Here is an 18,183-nt window from a genome sequence, read left to right on the forward strand (position 1 = left end):
TCTGGAACGGACAGTCCGTTCTGGACCATCGGGTCTGGCACGGTGGACCGTCCGTTCCGGACTTCTGGTCCGTCCGTTCCAGACCCTTCCGTCTTGGTTTTTCCGTCGTTTTCTCGTGCGTCTTGTCCTTCCCTGTGTGTGTGACCCTGTAGGCTCATTCGATATCGCAGTATAACCCGAAATCTCTATTTCGGATATACAAGTCATAGGCGGTCTCTAGCAAGACATTATGACTACCTATCTCGAATAGAGTTTGTTCGTGATCTTACGAACGTCAGTGATGGTTCCGGTTGATGATCCTTTTGTATCGCGATATCATATGTCGAACATAAGGCATGGACAAGCCACCTTATCTGATTCGACTGCTTTCTCGTTCACTGAGTTCGACTGTCTGAAATAGACGGCGTTTGTCTATAGTGCGGCTACACATTTCTACAGTCTCGCTCACACGAGGGGCCCAGTGATATCTCTCTCTTTTACGAGAGGTACAAATCCCGTCTTGACTATCTACAATCCAGTACATGATTCGTTTCGTACCTGATACACGCCTTTATAGTTCTCCTGCTACGCAGAACATTTGACGTATTCAAAGCACGCAACTCCTCATGTTGGATTCCGTAGATATCTCAGGTCTTAGGATCCAATCATGGAACCGCCATATGAGATTCAAGTCATGACGCTAGTCCATGTGACAATCTCATGCGGGTCAATCCAGTATTCCGTTCTCCAACGAATACCTATGACTGTGATTGTATCCAATACCTATGATCAACGCTATGATCATCAATCACACATCATACTAGTCTTATTATGTCATCATTCCCATAATGACACAAGACTAGGGAGTTTAGTATCATTCATAATGATACATGGATTTCATAACAGATCTAGTATGCAAGAACATGTAATGAATCAAATACTCTCATATAACCCATAGAAAGTATCAATACATCAAATGTATCTAAATAAAGCTCATAAACAGTACATCATAGAGCACTAAACCAACAGAAGAAGCATACTGAGGATACACAGTTGTCTAGATTTGTTGATATGCTTCGGAAGTTAGAGGTTAAGATGCCTTTCTACGAGACGATACTTCAGATCCCTTCTTATGCAAAATTTTTGAAAGATATCTTGACTAAGAAGAGGGTGATTGGAAATGAGACAATATCCTTGAGCACAGAGGTGAGCGGGCTGCGATTCTACAGCATGAGTTGCCACGGAAGAGATCGGATCCAGGTAGTTTCTCGATTCCTTGCAAAATCGGGAACATTGAGATTGACCGTGCGTTGTGCGATCTGGGTGCCAGTGTGAGCTTGCTTCCATTGTCTATCTATAAGAAGCTCAACATTGGAGATCTTAAGCCGACGGGGATGGCACTACAACTTGCGGATAGATCCGTCAAGTATCCTGCAGGTATTCTCGAGGATGTCCCATTGAAAGTCGGGGATTATTATGTTTCCGTTGATTTTGTTGTTTTAGACATGGACGAGGACTCGAAGATACCGATTATACTAGGCCGACCGTTCTTAAACACGGTTGATGCGGTGGTTCATGTTCGTGCTGGTCGTCTTACGATGAAGATAGGTGACGAGACTGTGGAGTTCACCTTAGATCACAACATGAAGCAGCTATCCACCACCGATTCAGCATGCTATGTTGATGTGCATGAAATCCTCACTCAAGAAGTCTTTGATCAGTTTCGGGAAGTCGATCCTTTAGAGATATCTCTCCTTGCATCGAATGAGAGCATATACAACAATTGGGAGGATATCGGGGAGCTTACGCTAGCATTGAACGAAGGATCGGACGAAATTGTTACAGAAGATAGATCCGAATCGATTCCACCTGGAAACGGACCGGATCCAAACACAGCCTTCCGAAGACGGATTTTTACAGAAGGTGGATCCGGACCGATTCCACCTGGAAACGGACTGGATCCAAACACGGTCTTGCGAAGACAAACTGGAAACGGACCGATTCCACCTGGAAACGGACCGATTCCAGTCTCTGAGAAAATCGGACGTTTTTCACATCGACACGCCCGATTCTTCTACGAACGTCTCCGAACCCTCCATGACGATTACTAAAGACGTTCTAGAGATCAGAGAGCCACCGCCTAACACGGGGACGCTGAATAAAGCGGATTGGAGTCTAGAGAATGCCCCGAAGATGAAATTGAAACCCCTACCTCAAAGGCTTAGGACAAAGGAACACACATACACAGATAGGAACACAGGACCATCATTGGAGAGAGGTACATATCCCGCTCATAATCCTATATATGTGTTTGAACCTTCTATTACAGGTTGTCGAGTAGGGGTAATGAGCAAGAGAGGATCGAAACGAGCAAAATCATCACTCAAACATCCACAAGATCCACCTCATTCACAAGTTTGGAAACCCAAGGAGGATAGAAGGCTCAAACATCCACGAGGTCCAAAAGATGCGCTTAACGCTCAACATCCAGGGTGGCGAAAGATCGATTATCTTCGCCTCTCAGACCCTCCCATCATTTGAGCAAGATAGGTCGAGCTAATGACGTTAAACAAGCGCTTCTCGGGAGGCAACCCGAACATTAGGTAACTTTTCTTTTTCTTTGTAGCATAGGTAGTAGAGACCATGATTGTATTTTGGATCTTTCGGAGTGCATTGCTATTATGCTTTTGTTCGGATAACGTTTGTTGTTCTATGAGCGTTTACACCGGCACACGAGAGATGAGCATCGACTTCCGAGAGACAACGTTGGATAAGTTCCAATTCACATAGTGTGTGAGAGCTCTTGCGTTTGACGTGAGTTAACTTCATTGCGAGCGAACGAATTTCGCAGAGCTAAGTTTCTCTATCCCTCTTATTGGTTCTTTTCATATGTTGTTTTCGATTCTACTTTTCCGGACGAGAGTCTACACCGTGGACGGTGTATGGTTCAAGTCTGGGGGGTGGATAGATCCTTCACACATTCAGGCCTATCTACTTAGGATTGCATTTAGTTTAGGTGCATTTTATCATGGCATATAGATTTAGGAAAATTTTTCACTTTTGCATATCACTTTGCATTAGTTGCATTCATGTTTTCTTTTTTTTTCATATAGATGATTTTTGTTAGGTTTGCATGATTGCATTTGACATATAGATTTAGGTTCATATAGGTTCACGTGCATACCTCGAAAAACCGTTTTGAACATCATTTGGAAGATTTTTGGGATGATAGAGTAGGAATAACTTGATGATCTAGTGACTTTGTAGAGCGTGGTTGAACCGTGTCGAATTGATAGTTATCCAGGTTGTATGTTTCTTGTAGAACCTTTTCCGAGTCTTGCAGGTCGGTGAAATCTAGTTCAACAATTGCCTTGGAAAAATAAAGCATCTCGACACTCCGCTGTCGGAATCTCGTCAACGAAAATCGTTCGAGGACATGAGTGCATCGATTGATGGTTCGCGTCTAAGTTGTGGGTCGGACATCGCATCAAAGAAAAAAAATAATATAAAAAAGAAAAAAAAAAGAAAGAAAAGAAAAGAAAGAGAGAAAACGATGTCCTTCAACTTCAACGTCCTAGAAACCCGAGGTGCTAGCATTTGATAGAGAAATTCTACAAAAAGGTAAAAATCCAGGTATGAAGTAGAACTAAGATCGAAGAGGCTAAGTTGAGACAAGGATAGGTTCAGAACTATGATTGGTGAGTTGTAGAGATTCTAATGGGTTCTAGGTGGCAATAAAAATTCCATGGCTAGGTAGATTAGTCTTTGGTAGGAAGATCATAATAGACCGGTTTGGGTACGATTCTCGGAAAACTAGTATTGGATGGATGTTTTGCTTTTGAGTCTCATGATGATGCTATTTGATGTTCGTCATTCCCTGTTTTGCAGATTTTATTCCTTCGTTCTTTACTCGAGGACGAGCAAGGGTTTAAGTCTGGGGGAATTTGATAACTCCTATTCTTCTCTATATTTTGATGAGCGTTTGTCTAGGTTTTATAGGATAATCACATGCATTCATAGGCACTCTAGGCGTGTTAGGACACAAAACTCGGTTGTGCTTTAGTTTTGTAGAGTTACAGGTTTCGAAGATGATTGGACTCGAAAAGGAGCTATTTGGAGCGTTAAAGGAGAAGTCCGGATGAGGTACTCATGTTGCGACATCACTAACTTTCTCTACAGAGGTCCAAATTGTGCGAGACTGTACCATTGGAAAGAGGACTTCAAGAGCTTCACGTAGACATCAAAAACGCATAAATCCGACACCGGAGTAGAAAGTTATGAGTGAATTCGTGAAGACCAGAAAACTGCCAGCGCAGGGCCGGACTCAACTGGATCCGGTCCGGATCAAGGACGCAGAATTCGACCCCAGGAATCTGGATCCGGTCCGGATCCACCTGGAAACGGCCCGGATCCAGTCAAAAATCTTGTTTCGCGATTTTCAGCATCCGAATGGGAATAGGACTCTTGGGAGCCACCCTAGGGTTATAAAAAAGCTCTAGCCACGTCCTAAAACAGGGGAGAGCCTTAGAGAATACTTAGATACAGACTTTTGGAGAGCTTTTGGTGAGAGAAGAATAGAAGTTCACGGGATTTCGGGAAGAAGAAGGAAGATTCGATCGTGGAGACTACACATCTACATGAGCTTTTCTCTCCTCTCTTTTATCTCTTTTCTTTTGAGCTTTTTGTTGTTTTCTATGAACCGTGAGTATATCCACGACTATGGGTTAGGGATTCGTATGTGTTTTGGGTATGTTTGAACCCTAACTTGGATTTCGGTTTTGATTTGTTTCGGTTCTATTGATTTGCGCTTTTATTGGATTGATGTTTGCTAACCCCTTGGTCAATTATCTTAGATTCTAAACTACATAGAGATATGAGTTGGTTTCGGATCAAAATCAATAGGATAGATCGTATTATTCACATAGAGATATGGTTTAATCGATCTAGGGTTGATGATAGTGTTCTTTATGCACATAGGGTTAACTTGAATAGATCAAGAGATTGACGAGTTACTCTGTAGGTAGGGAGTTAGTAGACCGAGAGGTGAATTCTCTATCTTTGTTGCTTGATGATTCCCGAATACAAGTCATAATCGTTATTTTTCGCATGCTTAGCATATACCCATACACATGAATACGATCCCGACACCCGTAGTCATCCTTGTTTGATAGGTTACTCGTTTTCATTGCTTTTCTCATTCCGTTTTCCATAGATTCTATATACTTCCATCATCACGTGCTTGCTTGCTTTGATCTATTTTCGATTTTGATTTGGATTTAGCAACCGGTCCTCGTGTTCGACCCCGTGTTACGATGATCCGTATCCTTGCGGTGAGTTGTGAATCGGGTTATAGATTTTAGACTCGGTACACACGTATCAAGTTTTTGGCGCCGTTGCCGGGGACTAGTTAGCCTATTTCTAGGTCTTTATCAATTCTAGATCTTGCTTGTGTATATATTGAGTCGTGTCTTTTTCGAGTCTTTTTGTGTGTATAGTTGAGTCGAGTCCTATGTATAGTTTTTGTTTTCTAACCATCTACACTAGTTTGCTCTCCCCCTTACTATGATTACAGGTGAACAGACCCCGGATCGATTGAGGTAAGCGTTCTAACGTTTCTACAAGATCATGCATGATAGGTTTTAGAGTTTCATCAAAAATTTTGTTTTACATCCGCTGCACAAACCCTAGAACTGATCTCTTAGAAATTAGATTCGCTCTTGAGATCCCAGGAAACCCAACAGCCTGCACACCCAAGTGGAAGTTCTCCTTTGAAATAGGGCTCCAGGTCGCCAAGAGTTGACAAGTCACCTGTTTTTCCCACCACTTCATGTGCTCTGTGAAAATAGTGTCACTCATCATGAAATTGCTTCCTATATAGGTCACCGGATTCCTTATAACGCGGAGTCGTAGCTCATACATTGCCTCCTCAATGTGCTGAAAATGAAAAAACAACAAATGTCAGTATTCTGGATAATGTCACCATGTGACCGAGACAAATGGTCCCATGTGACCGAGACAAATAGTCCCATGCGACCGAGACAAGTGGTCCCATGTGACCGAGTCAGATGGTCCCATGTGATCCACATACATTACATGTAAGATTGATTAGTTGACACTTACAGTATCTATGAGCCATTTTCCCGGTTGTAAAAGATCTTCCCAGAAACCTGACCTCCGTATTCCATCCAATTTTGACTTCCACAATCGTTTCTCTCGTGGCTTCTTCATCAACTCCCATAAAGCTTGAACTTATGGAATGGATGCTTCCACAAATCCCGGACTCCTAATCAGAAATCCACTCGGGTTGAGACGCTCTGGTTTCCAAACAAATTCCTTTCCTGCAATCTCAGCGTCTTCCTCAGCAACGCCTTCGTCAGGAGATTCTTCCTCAACCTCGTCTTCCTCACCAACATCCTTCTGGCTTATATTGTTTCGCCCTCTGCCTCTGCCCCTACCCCTGCCCCTGCCTCTGGCTCTGGCTCTGGCTCTGCCTCTCCCTCGACCTCCTGCAGCCTGAGACCGAGTTCTTTTGGGCGGTGGACCAGTTGATATTGGTTCTACATAAGGGCTTCTTTTGGATGGCCCATCAGCAAGTTTCCTTTTGCTTCTTTTCCTCAACTCTGCATTAGAGGAGCCAGCTACATGAGTTTTGGGAATTTCTGCTGGAGGTTGAGTGACTTCATCTTCAATAGGGGGGCCAGATCCTTTGTCAGAAGATTCTGCGGCTGTCTCATCCTCTTCCTCAGCTTCTTCTTCTGTGTTCTCTACCTCAGTGCCAACATCTTCTTCTTCTGTATTCTCATCCTCACTGCCAGCATCATCTTGAGATGCCTCATCCCCATCATGGTCACTGTCATCTTCTTCAGCATCTTCTTCGAGGTCATGTCTTGAACGAAAAACAAATTATACAATCAGATTAAAACATGTGATCAAATTCATATGGTACCATGTGACCATATGAACATGGTACCATGTGACCAAATGACCGTTTGCATACTTACTTCCTATTTGTGCGATGATGTTAGCCACCATTTGGTCCATGGAAGAAAACTCTTTCTCCTTAGGCGATGGCTCTTTCTCCTTAGACGTTAGCTCTATCTCCTGACGAGATGGTTCTTTTTCCATCACCAATGTCTCTTGTGTCTATGTCTTCTCTTTTTCTGACCCCAATGGAGTCACATCTCTCTGTCTTAACTCAAAAACTCCAACATCTTCATCGTAATATTCGTCGGTTCCAACAGAACCCAGTGGAGGACTTGTCGTCACTCCTTCTTTCGCAACAGGACTTTTACTCACGTTCTCTTGCACTGTGTTGGTCTTGGGTGTGGATATATCCTTATCTACCGGATCTGTCACCAAGTTCTCCTGCACTGTAGGACATGACATAAATCTCTCTTTTCCCAACCCAACCTCCTTTAATAGGCCTCTCACAGCATCGATGATTCTGATCTCGGCTGCTTTAATTTCGGCCTTCAAATCGGTCTTCAGTGCTTTGAGACTCGTAACGCCGGTTGCTCTTTGTCGCCCCCTTTGTACCACTTATTGTGGTTCAAGTCTTTGTTGCGCTTGTTGTTATGGTTCTTGTTCTTGTTATTCTTCTTGTTCTTCTTCTTCTTCTTGCCGCTCATCTTCTATTTCATCTTCATCTACCAAACTTTTCTGCTTCTTCTTTTTCTTTGAAGAATTTCTAGCACGCAATTCCACTTCATGGATTTTCTTACACTATATACTCTCCGGATTCCTCTCTAGATATTGCATCCATACTTTAATCATCGAATCTTCATTTCCACCAAGATATGATCCTCCAGATAAAAAATAAGTGCTTCTTTTGTCGCTTCCTTCTTAAGTATACTCTTAATTCCCTGAAAAATAGATGTGACTTATAGTTACTATATGCATCATGTGACCAAATGAACTTGGTACCATGTGACCCAGTGATACGGTACCATGTGACCCAGTGACATGGAACCATGTGACCCAGATAACATGGTACCATGTGACCATTACAACATGGTCTCATGTGACCCAGATAACATGGTACCATGTGACCATTACAACATGGTCTCATGTGACCCAGATAACATGGTACCATGTGACCATTACAACATGGTCTCATGTGACCCAGATAACATGGTACCATGTGACCAAGTGGACATAGTACTATGTGTCTATGTTGCATGGTACCATGTGACCATGAAACCTGTGACCAACACACCATGTGACCATGTTTTATTTTTTGCATACCTTTGATTTAGTGTCAATCTTGTTTATAACAGTATTGAATGTCCATCTGACATTTGATTTGATGGACACCTTTCGATTTCCAAAAGTCTTCACTCTCCACTGGCTTTTCCTCATATATTCCCAGCCACCCGGATACTCACCGCATTTCAATCCGGATATGAGAGCGTGCTCAACGATGGAGTATCTGATTGGCATACCGTTTAGGATAAACCATAATTCATTTTCATCATCTACACTCACAGAATGGTTTATCAGGAATGCAACGTGCCATCAAATTACATGTGAAACAAGTGCTGAAACTGTGACTCATGACTGAAATACCTCCATTCTTCGGGGCTTAATAAGTCTTTCAGATTTTTCAATGTTTCCGACAGATAACACTTGGTATTTATCTTGGGGGAGAACTGAATGTCTTCCATCTTGTACAGAAATGGCAACTGCACAATAATAAAATTGATGAGATCATATAACCTAACACCATGTAACTAAGTCACCTGTGACCTATTGTCCTGTGACCTGTGACCACGTGATATGGTACCATGTGACCTATTGTCCTGTGACCTGTGACCATGTGACCTATTGTCTGTGACTTGTGACCATGTGATACGGTACCATGTGACCGATTGACATGGGACCTATTGTCCTGTACCATGGGATCTATTGTCCTGGTACCATGGGATCTATTGTCCTGGTACCATGTGACCTATTGTACTGTGACCTGTGACCAAGTCACCTGTGATCATGTGATCGAACTGAGCATCTTCTTCTCTGACCATGTAAAAACTAAATCACTCTGTGACCTGTTACCACGTCACATAAATCACCATGTGACCCAAATCAACATTTTATTCATCATCCAAACATCGATCTATACACCCATCACTCAAATCAATTCGATTTTAACCACTTTAAACCCAACATTCTATTTTGATAACCCTAATATTTCAAAAACAAAACCCTAAATTTCTATCCTCTCAAATCCTCACGACAAAAAGAACCATAAAAAACTGTCTAAATCTAGCGAATCTGAGAAAAAGATAAGTAACCTACCATGTAATCGTTCAACTCTGCAATTTCTATTCGATTGTCGGTCTCGTTTGAAGATGCCGACGAAGATGAGTGATGGGCTGATGTGGAAGCCATTCTCTCAGATTTCCGGCGTCGCTTGCTCGTCGAATCGGAGGAAAGTTCAAAGGATGGAGTTTCTTCACCGAATCGGGACTTCGATTCCTTGAAACCGGTTTCGACAGAGAGAGAGAGCAAATCGCGAGAAGGATAATGGGAGAGTTAACAGAGAGAGGAAGATTTCGAATGTTGAGTGAAAGAGAGAGATGGAGATCGTGCACAGGCGGTTTCGTTTTTTTCCTGTGTTAGCTTTTAGGTTTTTTCGTCTTTTCAGTTTTTATTTGAGGGTTTAGATGTCTTTTACACTATTTTTTACTTTTTTTTTAATTTGAATTGGGAAGGGTAGAGGGAGAAGTCGATGCAGCGGTCAAAGGATATATTGGATATATCCCCATCAAAGGTGTGGAATAGGAGCTTCTGACGACCAATGGGACAACCAAAGGGGGCTGGGAACTCGGTGCCGCAGTGGGAAGGAGCCTCTTCGCTATCCGCTATTTCTGGTTCAGCCTAAAATCCCAATTTCAGCATTTACTACCTGCCTTTTTTAATTTAATCTTATGCTCAAGGCTAAATTAACCCTTATAAAGCAATCATAACAGGAGTTATTGAATCATTAGAAGCTTCTGTAAAGCCGTCATTCGTTCAAAAACGAAAAATGACATGAGCGGTTTACGTCCTAAAACATCTTCTTACCCAATCCTAAAACTTCTTCCTCTGCCTCGGGCCAGCTCCATCTCCCTCTGCTCGGTTGAGAGGAAGGTCAAACTATATTCAAAATGTTATGTTGGGCCAAACTTTACCATATACATATATATATATATATATATTCAAAATGTTAAAACAAATCATCGCACAATTGGAATATAATATAGCATACAGTATTGTTGTTGGTTCTTGTCGTGGCTTCGACGTGCCTAAGGACCTCCTTAATTTCAGCTGTCACGCCTCTTCGGCTGGAGGATTATTTAGTTTTTTTCTGGATAAAACGTCTGTGGCCCTTACAAAATAAAAATCCGTGTTTTCTCATTTTAGAAAAAGGTTATATTATCTGGATTGGTTTTTATTTTTAAAATTCTCGTTTTTTTATAACGATATTTTTAAAATTCTCGTTTTTGTGTATTGTTCAGTAATTTTTCACCTAAAAGACGAAATATGCTATAAAAACCATAAACACCAATCAAAATTTTCTAAAAATTATACATAAAAGGTAAAATTAAATATACAATTATTCAGGATTTTAGTTAAATTGAATACATCCGATCAAATTCAAGGAAAACAAAAATCCATAGTTAAAAATAAAAAGAAAATGATATTGCGAATCATAGCCTAAATCGTTTGTCATCAAACACTACAAAAAAAAAAAGCTACAAAAGCTATTCACTATCTATTAGCTTTCGCTAAAAATATTTAGGTATTTTGTCACAACAACCTTATTTATAAATTAAATGAGTAATATAACCAAATGCATAACAATCTTCGTAAAAAGTCTATATTTTGAAATTTTATTTTTATCTTTTTCTTTGAGTTTAGATTTTAATTTACAAATAATTAATTTTATATTTTTGTAACAGTTTAATTTTGCACTTTTATAACCCAAAATGTTAATCATTTAACTATTTAAGTAACTTTAATTATATATAAATATTTAAGTAATTACCCACCATAATGTTTGTATTTTATTTATCAACATGGCCACTAAAAACCATTTCCATTATTAGAGTTACGAAGTCAACGAGTTCGTCTGGCTGAAGCTGAGTTCCTCTGGCACCTACGCAGCTTTGACAGCATCGTTAAGGTCAAGGTTTTTTTTATATAATTATAATCAAATAAATTTAGGGGTTTTCTAAACTGTTATTCCCATTAACCAAATACAAATTTAGAAGAATTTTGATAATTGGTATATTTGTTCAAGAAAATAACAATTTTATTTATCTCTTTAATGAATTCGTATATTTGTATGGGATTTTACAATTTACCATTTTATTAAAATTTAGTGATCAAAATGCAATTCTAACTGAATATGCGCACACAGCTAATCACGGTTTTTTTTCTTCTCATTTTATGATTAATTAATTTAAAAGAGAGAGAAAAAAAAAACTTTTATTTTACTTTTGAGCGCTGTCACATCTACGGGACAATTCCCGAACCCCCCCCCCCCCACCCCGAGCCTTCGTCCATAAAAAGCAAGTAACCCCCAAATCGTAAACTTCACTGTTCTTCCAATTCGATCCGATTTCCATTTTTTTCTTCTTTCGGTTTCCGCCGTGCCTTTTACGCCTCGCTCTGCTTCCTCTCTCTTCTTCTTTCACCGATCTATAATATAAATCCAGTTTCCCTCATCTCCAATCCAAACAGGGTGAAATTAATCGACGAACATGTCCGCGGATCTGGAACTCTTCCGGGATTCGTCGAAGACCCGAATTCTGAGATCGATCACCAACCTCACGATCGGGAAACGGGATGAATCCGCCGAGGATAACGGCGGGGGGACAAGATCCCGGCGGCGCTGACGTGTCCACCGGCGCCGAGGAAGCCCAAAGGACCGGTGCTTTCCTGCAAGAGGAGGCTGACGGAGTTGGATTTCTTCGAGATCGCGCATCGAGAGGAGGTCGACGAGTTCTTCAGATCTGCAATTGAGACGACGATGGCGGTGAAGAGACGGCGTCGGAATTTGAAATTCAAATCCGAAATCTAAACAAGGAACTTGTTCGAATATGCACAGATTCGGAAAAAAAAATGTGATCTGGTACGTTTTGATGTAATTAGTAATCACACGTTTCCACGACGGAGAATTGGATCGTTCTCTCTGTTCTCCCGCTGTAATTTGGGTCTCATCACATCACACAGATGTGGAAATCAGACAATTCGGCAATGACGATGCATTCCTTTGATTTGATTTGAATATGAGATTTTATTTATTCCGTACGGTATTTTGTAATTTCGATTTTGCTCTACATTTATCTGCGCAAGGATTTGGAGCAATGGTGCTTGGTAATTGAATTATTCTTTTTTCGAGCAAAATACGTATTTTTTTTTAGTAGAATGCGTAAAATGCGTACTGCTTTTAGCCAATAAACTCCCATTAAACCTAAGAGAAAAATAAAACGAAAAAATCTAATTGAAGGACAAAACATGTTCTTTTTCTAAACATGTTCACTGCGTGTAAGAACGTCTGAACCCTATCGATAATCCCAAGCATATTTTAATTTTTTTTATATATATTATGATATTTGAACTTATTAATGTAGTATGTGAACCTAAGTTTATATTTAGTATTTAGCTGTTTTGTTACCAAAACATTTTTATATATAGAAACAAAAATTATTAACAAAAGACATTTCAAAATATCTTTATTTAATGGATTTATAAAAATTAGTTTTACCTTTTTCTTTGAGTTTATTTTTTGTACTTTTTTAACATAAAACTTTATTTTTAGAAAAATATTTCAAAACTAATTACCCCAAGTGATGTGTGATACTATGTATGACTTTGATCTCCAACTTGATTTATTTATATTATAAAAAGATACAAAACCATCAATAATGTAATCACAATTAAAGTGGATATTTCAATTGGATTATGTAAAAACAATTGAATTGAATAATATATATATATATATATGTATAATTCTATCTAAATTGAATCCGATCTAAACATCAGCTGGGTGTTACTTTTATATACTAATTATCTAACTAAATTTGGATCCAAATGAAATTTGAAAATATTCTAAAATTTAAATGAAAAATGTCTTTTTAAAAATGAATATATTTTTAATGGAAACCAAATACATACAAATACAATACAAATCGAAACGAAAATTAACACACGTACTTTTCTGAAAATTTCGACGTTAATTTTTTCTTTTTTTTGTCATGTTTGCTATAACCACAAATGGGTAAAAACGAACCGATTCGATACAGCAACTATCTACAGCCATAAATGGTGATGATGCATGAACCATCACAACCAAAATATTCCTATAAATTAATCCGTAGGATAGGATTCCATATAATCCAAATAATTTAGATCTCATACTCTCTCTCTCTCTCTCTCTCTCTCTCTCTCTCTCTCTCTCGGACTAAATTTAGATCTAATGCATATGGGACTAAATTTCCCAAATAATTGATACTAGAACTTAAAATACATGAAGTTTCTATAAACAACTATAACCAAAATATTTGTTTTCGACATTAATTTCAAATTAGTATCCTGCGAAATTAATATCATAACATAGATATAAATTTTAGAATTGTGATCAATTTAAAAAAAAAATTATCCTTCTCTACTTCATGTGAATTCTCTGAAAAAACTAGAAAATCGATATTTTTACATCTCCAAATTTTATGAAATTCTATTACAAAATAAATTCACATCATACTATTGTTGTATATGTGTATATATTTCCTTGTATTGATTACTTTTTGTACCTAAAAATATTTGTATATATAAAAATAGTAAAAGCGAGAACTCGCATATTTGAAAATTTTAATAAAAAAGCCTGAAAACATGCCAACAGGTATAAAATGTGATTTTTAACAAAACATTAATCGTTCGAAAATAATAATAATACAACAAATAATAATAATAATAATAATAATAATAATAATAATAATAATAATAATAATAAATGTTTGACGATGTGGATGAGTAAATGACACGGCATTGGGATCGGTGAGTGAGTGGGTTTTGTCCAAAGGAATCAAATCACATAAATGTTTGGGTTGTGTCATGTGCAAGCAAAATCATTCAACGTGATTCGCCTCTTTTTGTCACGTTTCGGTGAATTCCATATCACTTACTTTTACTTTTTTTTTTTTATTTCTAATGTTCGATGACTTTCTCTATTCTATACGTTTCCCGATATTGATACGCTCCGTTTTATCCTTACCTTAAAAGTAACTACTCCTCTGTTTATATAATTATAAATGTTTAAAGATTTAAACATACAAATTAAAAATAATAATATTTTGTCCAAAATATCATTATTTCTTATACAGAGAATTGTTATCTTTAAATATATAAAATATTTAAACCTTAATTAGGGATGAATTTAGAAAATAATAAAAATTATATAAAAAATCTGAAAACATCATTTATTTTGAAACAAAAAATTGTTTCAAAACGTCATATAAAGTGAAATAGGATGGAGTATTAGTTTATCGACAATGGCTGCAAATGGTAACCAAACGATTAAAAAAATGTGTGCAGATGGATATTTTTGTTTGATGATTATGTCCTATTGATAGATGTTTAATGTTAGTATCTAAACGCAAAGACGAAGCATGAATATTTTAAAATTTTACTATATGTAAGTATTTTATTCGTATTTAAAAAGTTTTTTCTAATAAAAGTTAGTGTAAAAAATAATCTATCGAGCCTAGTTTTTGAAAGATATATGATTATAATTATAGTTTTAATGGTTACACAGTGGTTACGATTATATAAAATATGCAAGTTTTTTGCATGTAAAAAATTATATAATTGCTTCCCGATTATATAATAAATGCATTGAAAGTTATGAAATTTAATAGCACAATTTATGGTTTTTAAGGATGAAATGTGGGTGATTACTTTTTGTTTTATTATTATTTATAGTTTTTTGCAAATGAATTATATTATATAATTGATTTCCGATTATATAATAACGCATTTTTGTTATGATAACAACATTGAACTGAAATTATATTAATTATATTTATTCCCAACAAGAGAATCAAGATATTGATGTTAATAGTATTTCTTGATAGAAGAACTGAAACCTTGAGTCATCTTATAATTGGACGTTATAAATAAATGTTATGATTGCCATTTTTACTGTTGTAACCATCGAGTTAATATATATTTTTTCTAACACGATCCACCATTAACAAATGGTTAATACACCTAAAGTATAACTAAATAGTATAGATATAGCATTAAAATTTAACTGTTCGGTTACAGAATGGTGTCACAAACATTTTCAACCGTTCGATTGCTCCCCAGATCTAATCTTCCCCTTTTGGGGAAAGGGTGCTGTACCAAAGATCTATCTTTCTATTATCCTTTTTTCCTTTACAGATCTACATCTCTAATTTAAATCGTAAAAAACTTAAATATATTATATAATAAATTCAGAAATGTCATTTAAATTCAAGACAATATCCGGATTTTTTCAGAGCTATTTATTTAATAATCGACATGAAATTCGAAATCGAATCTTGTGCCATTAATAAGTATGTCTGGGGCCGAAGATCTGTGAGCCGAAATCTGAGGTCGACTCTTAGAAACTACCAAAATCTTTGGGTGCATTGGTAACTATGCAGATTAAAAAAAACAAAGGCGTGTAACTTATGGTTCTCTATTAATCACATTTTTTTAATAGGATATTCAATCTATTCTTTAAAGATTCTACATTTTATACAATCAGTGGTATCTATTATGATAAATTTCACATAATTGTCAATTGCGTGAAATATATCTTAATATTATCTTATACGACGATGAAGATGATGATGATGATGATGATGATGATGATAATAATAATAATAATAATAATAATAATAATAATAATAATAATAATAATAATAAGAATAATAATAATAATAATTAAAGGGTGAAAAGCTACATGATTGAAAATGAAAAAAAAAAAACTGCGGTGGACTGGTGACAAAATGTGTTAGCCATTTTTACTTTTGTTGGCTGCATTTGTTAATTATTCTATCTGCTTTTAGGCTTTAGCTAATTTATCTTCTACCCCTAAGTCCGTGCGAATTTGCGTGTATTTTTTTTAACTGCACGTATATAAATAAAAAGGTAAATACTATTATTTCTTTTCTAACTGCGCGAATCACACACTCTGCCAAAACGTGATACAAAGGACGACTGTGTTAAATGGCGTCAATGTCCCAATGATAATAACCAATTTCAAATTTAATGTTTTTTCAAGCTAGGATGTGAATTTTGTTTCGAAAATGTGGAAAAATAACCACGTAAAATCGAGAAATATATAAACTGTAATTTTTGTATATTTGAACTGAAAAGACGTGTTCATGGGAAATTGTGGTATTGCCGATATTATATGGACTGACCAAGGTCGCAACCGATATTATATGGAATTACGAATAAGCATATGGGCTTTAATGGGAAGGAAAAAGGGCCCAAGCCCACTCGTGCAAGAAGAGGAGAAGAAAGAAGTTCCTTGAACGTGAAGGAAAGGAAATCGAGATTGATTCAGGAAAGGACGATAGTTGAGGGCTTGGAGCATGGGTGCATGACTTGAAGATTGAAGGTCCGTCCATTCACTATTATTATAGACAGCCCGTTTGGACTGAACTGTTAGTCTATGTCTTTTTGGTTAATTATTTTGTAACGTTTGGACTTATTAAAAGGGTAAATGGTCGTCTATTGTAGACACGACCTGTTTTATCATATTTTGACGGTTTCTCTTTGAAGTTCTTTTGGGAAACTACATCTGAACTCTTTGAGTCATATATGTTGGAATTACTAGGATCCCGATCATGCGATTCATAATCACATGGAAATCCAAGTTTTAGGGTTCAAGTGGCGGAAGATGAAACATAATCTTTTTTAACAACCCTAGAACAAGAACATGCATGTTGTAGTTGTAAATATCATAAAGAGAATACTAATGTGGAATCTTTGAGATTCTTCGCCAAACAATTCGGGGCTATCATTGTTTTGATTTTCGTTCCCTTCACTAGGTGTTGAAAGTGCCAACATCTTCATCGGGATGGAATCCAAACTTTTGATCTTGTCTACTAGGACGGTTGAAAACACTTTCTCTTACATATGCTAGGGTTTTGGAGAGATTCGAAATTGTTCCTAAAGCTCTTAGATCTGATATAGGTTTATCAGGAGGCTACTAAGACGTTCTTATACTTGTGGTGGCATGCCAAAAACATAGGATACGTACATTCTCCTTTCATATACTCTCTCGAAACTCTAATTTGACTATGTTAAGGCAAAGAATTTACCGCATGAGCAGTTTCGAGTTCTAGAGTTTTGATTGCCATGTGTGGTTGTGGTGCCTAGTATAGGATGGAGATATAAAGGCCATGAATTCATAAGTTGACTACAACAACAATTAATATTTCTTTTACTTTTCGAATAATTTATTTTGACATTGTCAATTTTAAATATATTTTTGTTGAATTTTTTACGTGAAAGTACATACAATTATATTATTTTTTTATAGCTACGTTGCAATTATGAATAAAAATTATTTTTTATTTTTAGACAAAAAAGTCCAAATTCCTGCCCAAACTCGTCTGTCGAGCTCTCAAATATAAACCCGAAGTCTTGCCAAGCCGTGTCGGCCCAACCCGATAAATTCTAGGTTCGAGTAGAACCCGATGCGAGTCCTGTTTGGTCCACCCATTTTATAGCCCTAAACCAAGATACACATATAATTCGAGTTTTTGACGGTATCAAAACCGATCCAAAAATTTAATACCGCAATACACAAATGATTCGAGTTTTTTCCGATATCAGGACCGATGTAATCCAAAACTCTAAAACCGTGTGTGTGTGTATATATATATGTATATACATATATGAAGAGCGAAAACAAGGGTGCTCACATAATATAATGGTATAATGATATTTTAGGTAACATTTCCACTACCATCTAAACTCAATAGCCAGTGGTAAATCCAACCGCCACCACATTATTGAGAAAACTCTTGAAAAATAAAAGTACTGTTCATATGACCTAAATATTCATTTGAAACTCTCTCCGTAATAAAATATCTACGGAGAGTCGCCGTAATCACCGCCGCCGTATCCAGACCCATAGCCTTCTCCGTAACCACTACCGTTGCCGGAGCCATTCCCCCG

General features: G+C 37.3%; 2 protein-coding genes across 2 annotated transcripts in view; both read right to left on the reverse strand.

The window, feature by feature from the left end:
* Window positions 1-6,228: 6,228 nt before the first annotated feature.
* On the reverse strand, window positions 6,229-7,104 carry LOC104818155 (heterogeneous nuclear ribonucleoprotein U-like). The gene is made up of 2 exons (XM_010547607.1): window positions 6,977-7,104; window positions 6,229-6,865 (listed from the first exon to the last, which is right to left on the reverse strand). Exons 1-2 carry the CDS (start codon window positions 7,102-7,104, stop codon window positions 6,229-6,231), a joined length of 765 nt encoding a protein of 254 aa, XP_010545909.1.
* Window positions 7,105-17,044: 9,940 nt separating this feature from the next.
* LOC104818156 (putative glycine-rich cell wall structural protein 1) overlaps window positions 17,045-18,183 on the reverse strand; it is a 2,011-nt gene continuing 872 nt past the window's right edge. Inside the window, exon 2 of the mRNA XM_010547608.1 lies at window positions 17,045-17,184. Within this exon, the coding sequence (XP_010545910.1) occupies window positions 17,045-17,184 (140 nt within the window). The remainder of the gene's footprint in view (window positions 17,185-18,183) is intronic.

The sequence above is a fragment of the Tarenaya hassleriana genome, unplaced genomic scaffold (genome assembly GCF_000463585.1).
Source record: "Tarenaya hassleriana unplaced genomic scaffold, ASM46358v1 Cleome288, whole genome shotgun sequence".
NCBI lineage: Eukaryota > Viridiplantae > Streptophyta > Magnoliopsida > Brassicales > Cleomaceae > Tarenaya > Tarenaya hassleriana.